Here is a 13,708-nt window from a genome sequence, read left to right as displayed (position 1 = left end):
GTAACTTAGTAGAATCCGTTGCTTTGTGTTCTATAGCTTTTCTTTACACTCTGTCCTGAGGTGGTGGAGGGGAAGCCAGGGAATGTTTTTGTCCAACTGGCAAAACAAAGAAGTTTCCAATATGACACTGTGGGTAAAGGGAAGAAGTGAGAACACTGATATTTTATTGAGCAGCTACCACATACCACAGTGTTTCTCCTATGTTATCTAAGTCAGTGTCTCTCAATTGGGGGTGATTTTGTTCCCCAGGGGGGCATTTGGCAATGTCAGAGACATTTTTGACTTGGGAAGCACTGCTGGCATCTAGTGAGTAGAGTTTAAGAATGCTGCTAAACATCGTACGAAATGTACAACCCTTCACAACAGAGAATTATGTATCCCAAATGTCAACCGTGCTGAGGTAAAGAAACTGCTCTAAATTAATCCTCATCCTTCAGAGGTGGGGGATTTTATCCATATATATATATTTTTACAGATAAGGAACATGAGGCTGTGGTTAGGTTCCCAGATCTATCTCACCTCAAAGGTTGGGCTTTTTTTTTTTTTTTTTTCTGGCAGCTCGCCAGTACAAGGATTTTTGTTTTTGAAAGTCTGAGCTTTTTTCATCGTTTATCCTTTTTGCAGTTTCATGCATATACATACCTGCCTGCATTCCACTGTTCTCCATGGATTGAGATAGAATGTGTCCCAGTTTTATGTCAGTACATGATGTTATAATGACAGTGCCTAATGTTCCCTGTGGAGTTGGCCTATAGGCCAGTTCTCGTCCTGCAGTTTATGTAATCTGACCCTAATTTAGTAATCTACAAGACTCCTCCTCCTGCTTAGAGAACAAAAATTAAAGATTTGTGATCATGTTTTTGGATTATAGGGAAATGTTAGTGACTTAAATATTATTTTTGAAAGTTTTCTATTTTAGTCTATATGTTTCATATTTGAACCTGATAAATTTAAATTATATTCTGAATGTCTGCTTGTGAGTCACAGAATCCCCACTTGAAAGCATGGTGTTAGAAAAAATGCCCTTGTAGTATTAAAAAATACCAGTAGAGGGTAGCAAAACCCAGCACTTTCCCATAGCTTGGTGACCTTTTTATCTGATACCTTAATACAATAACTTCTTTTTCTATTTCAGGTCCAGATATTTGGAAGTTTTAAAACTGGCCTGTATTTACCTACTAGGTTAGTTACACTTATGAAGCTTTCAAGGGATATTTTTCTAGAGTATATTCATTTTGGATGTTGAATGCGTAAGAGTAGAAACAAAATAGTTAAATTTATGAAACAAAAATTTATTTATCTGTGTTTTATTTGAATTATCTTGAAATAGGAAATCACTTCAGATCATCTTTCAAGACTGAGATGATACAGAGTGATGTAAAAGGGAGCTTGTAGCAGTGGAATCAATTAGTTACTAATTGACTACCCAGTAGAAAACTGCTCAACCCCGTAACTTAATCCAGTAACACAGGTGTTAATGTAGTATCATGTTAAAATACATGATTAGTCTGTAGAGCTGGATATACTCTGGAAAGCAAGGTCTGTTTTTTTTTAATTAAGAACCCATACTGCTAGCTCTGGTTCCAGCATCTTGACCCAGAAATTCATGGTACAAAACTCTTCTCTGAGGAAGGTCTTGGCCTTCTCAGACTTCTTGTTCAATTTCAGCCTTCTCAAATGAGGGCTCTCTTGATGGTAATGTTTTCCTGAAGGGTGAATACTTGCTAAGAAGTGAAATGGCATGATCTTTTTTTTTTTGGTGGTTAGCTGGTATGGGGATCTGAATGCTGGACCTTGGTGTTACAACACCGTGCTCTAACCCACTGAGCTAATCAGCCAGCCCTGGTATGGTCTGTATGAAGAAAACATTCCATCATGCTTTTTTGATCTGAGCTTTACCCCAACTTAAAGTGCGTTGAAGTGGGTGGACCCTAGCAATTTCTGTTCTTCCCATTGCTGTTCTCGGCCTACAAAAGCCATAAAACATTCAACTTTGAGTCCATTAATATTTTTCCTTATTTGGGTTCTGAGCTTCAGCAAAACCTGAAAAATCACTTTTTCTAAAAAATTTAAATGTTCTGAATAGGAAATATATTCACATGGTTCAGATTTGGAAAAGGTACAAAAATAATTACAGTGAAAAGCCTCAGTTCTACCTGTGTCCCCTCGTTCTCCTCCTTGGAAAAGCCCCAGTTACCAGTTTCTCACGTATTCTTCCAGAAATATCTATGCGTAGAAAAGGAAATGTGTGTGTGTGTTTACACACATGGTAAATACACTACTCTGTCTTGCTTTTTACACTTAATATTTCTTTCTTTCTTTTTTTTTTTAAAAAAAGATGACCGGTAAGGGGATCTTAACCCTTGACTTGGTGTTGTCAGCACCACGCTCTCCCAAGTGAGCCACAGGCCGGCCCTTTAATAATATTTCTAAGTCACAATTAACCTCATCCAGATAGGAAAGTCTTTTTTTTTTTTTTTTTTTTTTTTTTTTTGCCTTTTTCGTGACCGGCACTCAGCCAGGCCAGTCCTATATAGGATCCGAACCCGCGGCGGGAGCGTCGCCGCGCTCCCAGCGCCGCACTCTCCCGAGTGCGCCACGGGCTCGGCCCGGAAAGTCTTAATTTTAGTATCAGAGACCTTTGTGAAAAGGAAACATTAACTGGTATTTTTGTTTTTGAAGTTTGGCTTCTTTCAAAATCACCCCGATTCCTGAGGCCCGAATTCTGTGAAATGACTGAGAGGAGGAGATTGTTAAAATCAACAACCTCCACCACCCCTCTTAAAAACCACGATCACCACCAAATTTAGTCTTCATTGTGCAGGGTAGGGAATAGGTTTTAATTGTACTAATTTGAAGTCTGTGTGAATGTCAGTTAAAAACGGGTACAGTTTCTTGCTTCTTCAAAGCCTTTTGTGTATGTGTTCTGTGTTCAGTGACATCGATCTTGTGGTGTTTGGGAAGTGGGAGAATCTACCCCTCTGGACCCTGGAAGAAGCTCTTCGGAAACACAAAGTTGCAGATGAGGATTCAGTCAAAGTTCTAGACAAAGCAACTGTAAGTTCTTCAGCATTTTGTCTTAATCTCTAGTTATTTACATATGAAACTTAAAAATTTAGTTTCTGTATGCACAGTTGGGTTGTGAGTGAATGATTCATTTTATTCATGGCACAGTGCTTATACATTAAAAGTTTTCTGTTTGTTAAACATTAACTTGTTCTTGTTGTACGTTTCTTTAAAAAATAATACCCAATTGTACATACATGATACTCACTGTAGAGATTTCATTTTAATATAAAAAAGTGTAAATAAAAAATTTCTATTACACAGTTTATAATTATACAGGAGATATTGCCATTTTATTCTTGAAAAGTTGTATATAATTGAAATTTTTATAAATCAAGTCATATTTTAACCATATCTGGAATGGCCATTAAAGAACTTTCATGGAAGCTCATTACAGAAATAAATAAATCTGTTTTCGAAGTTTGAATTTTTGCATATTAGGTTTTCTTAGAGCAAAACACTTGTATTGTTTCTTATGAAAAGTTACTAATTTGGAGACCCAGTTCTGCAACACAGAGTTTGCTCGCCCAAGTTTTCTAATGAATGGTTCAAATTGACCCATTTTTTAAAAGAACTCCTAATGTTTCCTTTTTTTTTTTTTTTTTTTGTGGCCGGCAAGTAGGGGGATCCAAACCTGTGACCTTGGTGTTAAAGGGCTGCATTCTAACCAACTGAGCTAACTGGCCAGCCTACTTAATATCTCATATAAATCATCCTATCAGTTTTTATTTGAGAATAATTCTTATGTTTTATCTTCTCTTGTTAGGTTACTTTTTGGGCTATTTGCAAAACTGACCAATACTGCAAGTGGGTTATGGTGTACGACCAAAGACTCTAGCAGTTTTTTAAATTAGAAACTGTTTGGTGACACGAAACATTTAGTGCCTGACATTCATAACTCTTGATCTTATACTAAGGAGGAAACTGTTTGCCAGAGCATATAATGTTGAGAAAGGTTTTTGTTAAGTGATTTCAAAATTCTCAATTAATATAACTACATGTCAATTAATGTAACAATATGAGAAGATGAGTATATTAATTTGACTGTAGTAATCACTTCAGTATGTATGTCAAGATAAATATATCAAAACATCATGCTGTACACCTTAAATATGTAAAATTAAAAAATAAGTAATAAGTTAATAAAGTTGTTTAGACACCAAAACAAATGAAAAATAAATTCTCAATTGATAGAAATTACAAAATATATTGTATCAGTTTAAATGCTAAAGATGTCATGTATCTGTAGAAGACCAATTTAACCATGGTGCATAGCATTCAGAACACTCAGTGTTTTTATGTCCTCATGAGAAGGTGGAGACCTCAGTTTAGTAACCGTCTGTCTCCTGCTTTTGTCATTTCATTAGGTTAATTTTAATTTTACCTTTCTTCTCTTTCTAGGTACCTATTATTAAATTAACTGATTCTTTTACTGAAGTGAAAGTTGATATCAGCTTTAATGTACAGAATGGCGTGAGAGCAGCTGACCTCATCAAAGATTTTACCAAGGTCAGAGAATTTATAATGTTTATGCAATGAAACTATAAGAAATATAATTTTGTTGAGATTCTTTTGTGGTGTTATTCTGATATACTTTGCTAAACTATTTTTATAATTCATATTGCTGACACATGCTTCTTACTTTTTTGTGCAGTGGTTTTGCTTTCCTTGAATCTCCTTGTAAAGATCAGTAATTAACTTATAATGTGACCTAAAGTAAAAAATAAGGGTTGAGAAAGCTTTTGAAGAAATTCTCTGCTCTACATTCTTCCTACTAGGGACATAAGGACTGAAATCATGCTGCTTGAAACAGTTGATTCCTGTTTGTTTTTAATCTCCAAGAGTTCAGATTAAGAACCTCTCTGTTGGAGCCTTTTCTTGGTTTTAATCCCCAAGTTACCTGTAAGGTGGTTTCTGCAGGTTTCCTTACTTTAATCTTGCAGTGATTTAAGTCTATGTCCATTTGTTCTGTTTTCTTCTAAAATAGGGAAGAATTTGTCAACATCATCTTCAGAACATTTTAAATAGTTGTCAGCTTTTTTCCCCCAAGCTAAGAATGTTAACTGCTTTGGATTATGTAGAATATCTTTCTATCCATTCACTTTTTTTTTTTTTCTTTAGCAGCTCTACAATTTTTACCTATCTTTTCTTTTTTCAGAAAAACTGTTAACTACTTTATCATGTTATAAATGTTATATTCTCATATAAATGTGCAGAGGACAAAAAAGCAGAAAAAGAAAAGAAACATTAACCATGACCCCACTCTTCTGGAGATATTGTGTATGGGAGGAATCATGGATATATTTATTTTCTTTTTCTGTAAAGCAGTTAATGTTTTCAGCTTAGAGGTTAAAATAGGTGACAGCTGTCTAAGTGGAGGTCCACATAAGAAAGATGATTCTTTAAAATCCCACTGATTTAGTGCTTGGAGATGTGGAGAGACTTTGTCCTTGTTCTGTTCTATTATCTGTTTACAAAGATATGATAATGTGGTCGTGGGCATAAATGAGCATCATCAGACATATGCTGTTAGTGTTTCTGTCCTGTAGTGAGCACCTGGGTGCCATTATATGTGCATACATGTCTTAGATTTTAGGTGTGAGGAAAGAACCCTTAATTACTTAAAGCTTACCCTTAAAATAGAAAATTAGGTATATTTTATATCTCCATGAAGTTTTATAATGTAAGGACCAGTTTATGCCCCTGTTAATGCTTAGAGCTTTTGCTGATACAGGAATTCATTGAAAATAATTTTATTTTTTTCAGAAATATCCTGTATTGCCATACTTGGTTTTAGTGTTGAAACAATTCTTATTACAGAGGGACCTTAATGAAGTATTTACGGGTGGAATTGGTTCTTACAGTCTCTTTTTAATGGCAGTCAGTTTCCTTCAGGTAAGTCATATGGGTGTACCATGCTAGTGTACACCAAAAGTAAAAAAGGTAAATCAGCTGGGGAAACATTTTGGAAAAAAATTAAGTCAAGCTCTATTGGAATGCTTCCCTTGATTACTTACGGCTTTTCCCTTTTAATTGGTTACCTTTTTATAATTTAGCAAAAGTTTAAAAATTCCTAGGAAAGAATATTTTTTATTTTTTATCCTGTATGTTCTAATATTTTGGGGACTTTTCACTGCAAATTTTAACAGGCAAAGGTGTGGCCTTATTTCTGTAAGTGTAAATAGAACTATAAATGCCAAAAATTAGAAAGTCTTCTAAGCAACTAGTTTTGTAAGTTTACTGGAATTGAGACCTGCGCCCTGGGTAAGGTGAGTTAGAACTTTAGTGTTGTTAAGTGGGTGTGTTTATGGGGTGCAGCATTGCCAATGGCCTGTCTCTTCTCAAGATTTGGAAGACTTCCTGATGTGTTGTGCCAAGCCAGCCCTGTCAGCATCCTGGGGCACCCATTAAATTCAGCCTTACAAACTGTCCTCCACCAGTTCTGCATCGATGGAGTTTTAGCATTGTTTGTAACAGCAGTACAGCCTGCTGTTACCCCATTATCTATTGACTGCTGTGCTAAACCAAAATTAGAATAATATTGCTTATAGAAGTTAGGATGTCATTTATTCTCCCTTCCCTTCGATAATTTAGAAAATATTGAATGTAATTTCTTCTTTTTTCCCCATCTTTTAGTTGCATCCCAGGGAAGATGCTTGCATCCCCAATACAAACTATGGTGTTCTCTTAATAGAGTTTTTTGAATTATATGGACGACACTTCAATTATTTAAAGACTGGCATCCGGATAAAGGATGGTGGTTCATATGTGGCCAAAGATGAAGTACAGAAAAATATGCTAGATGGCTACAGGCCATCAATGCTTTATATTGAAGATCCTTTACAACCAGGTATTGAAATTAGGTAAATTTGTGGGCATTCCAAGAGAGGGCATTGTTGGTCACCTTTATTGTACTTTAAACTCTTTAGATGAAAATGAAGGAATAACTTCTAATCATAATCATTCTTTTTTCATCAAAATATTTCATAGGCAAACATACTAAAATAAACAGAAACACACACACATACATACCAGAAAAACACCTTGCAGACTCTAGATGAGTTAGGAGTAGAAACCATTTGACTCTTAAAAGCAAAGTAGAACAGTATTAGCTATTTGGGTGGGTTCACATGCATCTCCAGTTTGGTGGCCATTTCCCTTTTTCTTGGGTCCTCACTGCCCTTGATTCTGACCAGTGTCAGCCAGGGCCTTAATGAGATGATTCTGAAGTCCTTAGAGGCAGTGAGCCTGGCGGTATATGAGGGTACTTTACAAAGTTCACGGAAAGATTCATATTTTCTTTCAATTCTGCTTTTCCATGAACTTTGTGAAGTACCCTTTTATCTCTGAATTCATGAGCAGAGGGATTCAAGGAGACAGGGGTTTTTTTTAGACCACTTCTTTCCTCTTTAATTTTGCATAGTCTCCCTGTGCTTTCTTCAGCTTTTTATTGGCTCAAAAGTAAACAAGATAAATTCCTTCCATGCTTTTATGAAGTTATGTTTGCTAAAGCTTGTCTCCTAGTTTTTCTAGGCAATATTTTTTCCTGATATAATTGTAAAATATTTAGATTCTGCATTTCTGGACTTCAGTGGAAGTGCTTTTAGTCATTTGCTTTAATGTGTAAACTTTGAAAATGGATAAGTAAAGGGAGTGAAGAGATACAGTAGTAGTTGCCTAGAAACCCTTTTCTGTTTTATTGAGCTGCCTTATAAACATTAATAGTTCTATGTGTTTATTCTTTGAGGAAATATTCTTTGGGATCCTGCTCTGTACAAAGGCATTGTGCAGAGGACACAAAGATTTTTCAGCATGACAGCCCTTGCTTTTTAGAAGCTCATAATTTAGTGTGGGAAAAATATATATAGCTAACAGAAATTTTAAAAATAGGTATTTCTAATTTAGCTTGGTTTCTTTTTCTTTCTTTCTTTCTTTTTTTTTTTTTTTTGGTGGCTCTTGGTACAGGGAGCTTGGTTTTACTCTTAGGAGAGAATAGGCAGCTATTTCTTATGTTTGCATGACTGCTTATCTATGGGATAGGATAGTCCTTGTTGGTCCAGAATATATGTAGGCAATTTTTCCAACATAATAAAGTACTGACTGCATGATACACATGCTCAGGGACTGGGCAGCTGTGGGGATGACAGCTCAGCTTCTGAGTGTAACTCTAGGGGGATAGCTACTGCTCTTGCTTTCCTGGAAGAGGGCTCGTCAGCATTTAGTTCATATTAAGTAATAGTCGAGCTTACTATTTTATATATACATTTCTTTTAAAGGTAATGATGTTGGAAGGAGTTCATATGGGGCCATGCAAGTGAAACAGGCCTTTGATTATGCCTACGTTGTATTGAGTCACGCTGTATCGCCAATAGCAAAGTATTATCCCAACAACGAAACAGAGAGGTAAAACTTTAATTAAAATCCACCCATTGTGTCAAAATTGGTTGTAGCTTCTTATCTTCAAATTAATGTACACCCCCCCCTTTTTTTTTTAAATACATGCAGCATATTAGGTAGAATAATTAGAGTAACGGATGAAGTCGCTACATATAGAGATTGGATATCAAAGCAGTGGGGCTTGCAGAATAGGCCTGAGCCTTCATGCAATGGTAAGATTTTTTCATTGATTGATTGACTGAGTATTAGAGGCTTTTCTATGTTGTGTGTGTTTAATGGGAAGAAACGTTTTCCAATCTTTTGCCACTCTTTCAGGAAATGGTGTTACCTTGATAGTAGAAACTCAGCAGTTAGATAAATGTAATAATAATCTATCTGAAGAAAATGAAGCCCTTGGAAAATGTAGAAGTAAAACTTCGGAATCTCTTAGTAAAAACTCTTCAAACTCTTCATCAGGTCCAGTGTCCTCCTCTTCTGCCACGCAGTCCAGCTCTAGTGATGTAGTAAGTATGAAAGACACAGCTCTTCTAGACTTAGACGCTCATGTGTTCTGTTGCTGGGATTTGCTCCTTGTAGAGTGTTAAAGCTACTTTCTTTTCTTATTTGTTACTAGGAAATTTTAGTAACTTTCATGCTTCTACTTTTTTTCAGTATTTTGTTATGAAAAATTTCATGCATACAGCAGAAGTGAAAGAATTTTAGTGAACATTTATGTACCCACCACTAGATTCTACCATTAACATTTTACTTGCTTATCACATACCTAACCATCTATCCATCTCTCTATCCACTAATTCATCTTATTCTTTGATCCATTTCAAAGTACATTGCAGACATCAGTACTTTTCTCCCAAAGTACTATGGCATGCACATCATTAACCAGACCTCAATATTTATTTATAGTTTTTTCTTTTGATATAAAGTTGACATACAAGGAAATCTTAATTATACATTTACTAAATTTTGTCAAATGCATACACATGTGTAACCCTAAACCCTAACAAGATGTAGAATATTACCATCACCCCAGAGAGAGCCCTCATGATTCTTTCCAGTCATTCCTCAATCCCACCCTCAAAGGGAACCACTGTTACGATTTTCTAACACCATAGATTAGTTTTACCTGTTCCAGAATTTCATATAAATGGAATCGTGTAGTATATACTGTCTTGGGTAAGGCATCTTTCACTCAGAATAATGTTTTTGAGCTTTTTGATTGAATTTTTAAAAATTGGGATATAATTTGCATAACAGAGTTCATCATTTAAAAATACACAATTCAGTGGTTTTTAGTATGTTCACAATGTAGTATAGCCATCATCACTTTCTAATTGCAGAACATTTTCATCACCCCACATAGAAACTCTGGACTTATTAGTAGTCCCTCTCTGTTCCTCCCTCCCCCATTCCTTGGTAACCTCTAATCTACTTTCTGTCTCTATCCTGATTGAATTTTAAGCGTCAATTACATCTTAAATTACTTTTCTTTGTCAAGGTTAATTTTGAGTTTATTTTATTGAGATCTAAAATGGGCTTACCCATTATTTGAATTTTGACTTTATTAAGTTTGTGACATAAAAACTAATCCCAGTATGTATTGGACATAATTTTATGTTGTCGACAATATCCACATGTCACTATGGAGTAATAGGTCATCCTATGCAGATTCTCCCTGTGTGGCCTTTTGGTTCCTAGAGCAGTGGTCTGGAGGACAGAACGCCAAACTAGTAGAAGTCACAGATATGGGGGGCAGAGCATTAGGGACTGAGAGTATGTGACTCTGAAACGCCAGGTAGAGTGCCAGGGTGAAGGTTAGAGACAGTCATGGTCCAGGCAGCCTAGAAGCAGGTAGGGCTCAGCCCACTGTCTCTAAGAAGTTCATACCCAGTGTGTTCAGTTGGAGTGAACACTGATTTGTCATCACACACTTGCAGACATTGAGCCTCTTAAACCCTTTGTCTTGTGTTTGATTGAAGATGTTGAGCCAGGAACTGGGACATAGGTTCCTCATTTATGCTCCTTTTGTTATACCATGATTCATTTTCTGTAAATAAAAATGCATAGGAACTCTGTGAGCTCCCGCACGGCTGATTAACAAGGTCAGATATGGGCAATGGATTTAACAATAACAAAAACCCTCTGATAAAATGAGTCACTTTAAATGTTTAGAGGATATATGTGGAGGAAAACTTTAAGCAGTTAGTTTTCTAAATTCCTCAATGTGCTTCCTTTAACTCCCAAATATTCAAGCGTAGTTCAGAGAATACTTAGCTGAAATTGTTTTTATTTCTGAATATTGAATATCTAAACCACTAATACCTCATGTTATAACTCATATGACTTGTGTTAGGATTCCGATGCAACACCCTGCAAAACCCCCAAACAGCTGCTCTGTCGTCCATCTACTGGGAACCGAGTTGGGTCACAAGAGGTGTCCTTGGAAACTTCTCAGGCAGTTGGGAAAATGCAGAGCACCCAACCCACTAACACATCCAACAACACCAACAAATCTCAGGTGTGTGGAATTTGTGATTTTAATGGTTAGTTTTTGATACAAGATATTTAGAATTTCTTACATGTAAATAATATACATCATGGGTTTGAAGAAAACTCTAGGTTAAAGAACATTTTTCTAAAAGGTTCCAAAGCATGATAGTGCTTCTACTAACAGGATGTCCTGAGGATCTTTATGAGACACAGTTGTAACCTAAACCTTTGTGGGAATCTAGCAGCTGCTCCTTGTAAGATGTCCTGGCCAACCCACCTTAGGAGAGGTCCAGCATAAAAAAATTGCATCAACTTGTGAAAAGGTTCCTTTGGTACTTGAAATAACCTCACAGGATGTTTTTGCCTGACCTCATGGCAATGTTGTGCATATCTGGGAATAATGTATCTTTTTAAATATTTTAATATTCGATAACTAGTTGCCTATGTTGAAATGATCAGGTCTCTGTCAGGAATGGTCAGTTGATTACTATTAGCTTTGACTTAAAAAAGCCACAGATGTACTCTATTTTAAGTTTTTTGGTTGCTTAAAATTATTAATCACGAGTAATCAATCACAGTGAGGGGGGAGGGGACCATTGATACTGGGCTCTGGCCTAAGGCCATCTTTCCCTCTTCGAGTACAGTTGGAACCCTGGGAAAAGGACTCTTGGCAGTAGAGATTACTGTCTCATCAGTCACCTTGTGTCTGATTTGACTCACTGAATCCACTTTGCCTATATAGCCTTAGCTATGTGCACCAAATGCAGACTCTGAGAAGTAACAATTAAAGTGACAAGGCTGACAGAAGAGATTGGTGTCATGAGAGAGCCACAGGTGATGGATAGCAGGAAAGGAGTGGCCAACCATGCTGACCCCTGACCTGCTAGTACACCTGTGCATGCCTAAGAGCTGCTTCCAAGTAATGCCATTTATTATGTGGTATATGGGTTGGTACGTTCCTTGAGAAAAATTTTACCCTATAACATCTTTTTCTGCCTGCCAAAGAAGTCAGAGGTCAGTATGGTGACGCTCTAGTCAGTATTTTCCTAATTTTGAAAGCCCCCCCGAATTCAGGTCTTTGAGAGTGCTCTGCTAATCCACAATACTGATGTCTTTCTGGCCACCTTCTTTTTCTGCAGCATGGATCAGCAAGGCTCTTTCGTACCTCCAGCAAAGGCTTCCAAGGTACAACTCAAACAAGCCATGGTTCCTTGATGACAAACAAACAACATCAAGGCAAATCCAATAATCAGTATTACCATGGCAAAAAGAGGAAACACAAGAGGGATGCACCCCTCTCAGACCTTTGTAGATAGTTGGCACTGTGAGGTGGACTGTCTTCTGTGCGCAACGATCTCATGCTCAGGACAGTTGCACAGGGACTCCTGGGAGACGTTCAGGAGCCTCACACTGTTCAGACGTTGATTTAGCAACTGCGTTTTTTCCCAGCTCGCCACGGAATGGATCATGAAGAATGACAACTGCAAAAACATAAAGCAAGCAAAAAAGGGGGAAAAAAAGGCTGCTTATTTGATAAGTCATATGCTACAACAGGGTCATTTTAAGATTTAAAGCTTGAATGTAAAATACATATATTTCTCATTGGCTTTATGCAGAGTTATAGGGAGTAGTATTCAGTGTGGGTAGGGTGATAGAAACAAAAAATTTCAGAAGATGGGGTGGGGAAGGAAAACAAAGGTATCTTATAGGAAGTCCAGATTCCAAAGGGGAAAGTGATCTGTGCATGTTTTTTTTTTTTTTCTCCCCTAATATTTTTGCATATATTTACCATTTTATTGTGTGTATATATAGAAGACCATATAGGAAATTGATATTTGTAATAGTGGATTTGTTAATACTTTTTACATAACATTACTGTTTAAATTGTAAACAGATTTTTTTCTCAGGATTAGTTTGAAAAATAATCTGAATTGTCATCTTAACATCCATCTATGGAAAAGTGATTAGTTCTATTACTCAATTTGTTTTCCTCAGCATTGAAATGACTTAATAGAAGCGTTGTGACCTGCTGCAAAATTTTTTCCTCTCTAAAGAAAAGGTTTATGGTGGCAAATGACATTTATTTTATTTTGTAAAAAGAAAAAAAAATATATATATATATATATATATGTACTATGTACTTTTGTGTAAACACTGAAGAATCTCTGGTCATCTCTGAGAACTAACTTGCAACTGTTTTCTATAGTGCTGTCGTCTTGGGCAATGGGCAATGACATGACTTTGTTTGTTCCTTTGCAGTCTTTCTCCCCCCCATCCCCCTTCTTCCTTATAGGGGAAAAAAAGGCCACCTGCGTCTGGTCTCATTCCTGTTGCAGTGAAACCTCAGGTTCCACAGACTTTGCATGCTCCTCTAACCCTGTGTTTTCGTGTGTGCTTGTGTTTCTCATCTCTTATTCTTTTTTAAATTCATGCTTAACTTCTGTGGGAGAGAATAACTGTAAACAGCTTTAATTAAATCATACTTATAAAAAACTATTTTCTTATACTCCACTTTATGCTTTTGGTATTGTTGATCTTTAAAAATTAAATGGTCTTTGATAATGGATCTATTTTGTATTGCCTTATTAAGACCAAATACTTCTTGTCAACCCATTCTTTATCCTCTCCTTTCATGGAATTGTTATCTTTAATTAAAACTTTTTTTAAACATTGGGTTGTTTCAGTCATACTGTAAATTTTGGCTGTGGTCAGCTTTGAGTTCAAATGAGATGTATAATTTTGTTATTCATTACCTGTT

The 13,708-nt window shown here is 36.4% G+C and overlaps 1 protein-coding gene across 2 annotated transcripts in view; it reads left to right on the top strand.

Moving 5' to 3' along the window:
* TENT4B (terminal nucleotidyltransferase 4B) overlaps nucleotides 1-13,458 on the top strand; it is a 71,622-nt gene extending 58,164 nt beyond the window's left edge. Inside the window, exons 3-13 of one of the 2 annotated variants that reach the window (XM_063112111.1) lie at nucleotides 1,136-1,182; nucleotides 2,937-3,057; nucleotides 4,468-4,575; nucleotides 5,833-5,961; nucleotides 6,703-6,916; nucleotides 8,343-8,469; nucleotides 8,572-8,675; nucleotides 8,779-8,966; nucleotides 10,814-10,978; nucleotides 12,090-12,135; nucleotides 13,210-13,458. In XM_063112111.1, the coding sequence (XP_062968181.1) occupies nucleotides 1,136-1,182; nucleotides 2,937-3,057; nucleotides 4,468-4,575; nucleotides 5,833-5,961; nucleotides 6,703-6,916; nucleotides 8,343-8,469; nucleotides 8,572-8,675; nucleotides 8,779-8,966; nucleotides 10,814-10,978; nucleotides 12,090-12,135; nucleotides 13,210-13,289 (1,329 nt within the window). In that variant the 3' untranslated portion in view covers nucleotides 13,290-13,458. Of the gene's footprint in view, nucleotides 1-1,135; nucleotides 1,183-2,936; nucleotides 3,058-4,467; nucleotides 4,576-5,832; nucleotides 5,962-6,702; nucleotides 6,917-8,342; nucleotides 8,470-8,571; nucleotides 8,676-8,778; nucleotides 8,967-10,813; nucleotides 10,979-12,089 lie in introns of both variants that reach the window. The other variant, XM_063112110.1, reaches the window with a different exon arrangement.
* The last annotated feature ends 250 nt before the right edge of the window (nucleotides 13,459-13,708 follow it).

Source organism: Cynocephalus volans, chromosome 10, assembly GCF_027409185.1.
Source record: "Cynocephalus volans isolate mCynVol1 chromosome 10, mCynVol1.pri, whole genome shotgun sequence".
NCBI classification, from domain to species: Eukaryota; Metazoa; Chordata; class Mammalia; order Dermoptera; family Cynocephalidae; genus Cynocephalus; species Cynocephalus volans.
The sequence above is the reverse complement of the archived record's forward strand: the minus strand, read 5'-3'. Positions and strand labels throughout refer to the sequence as shown.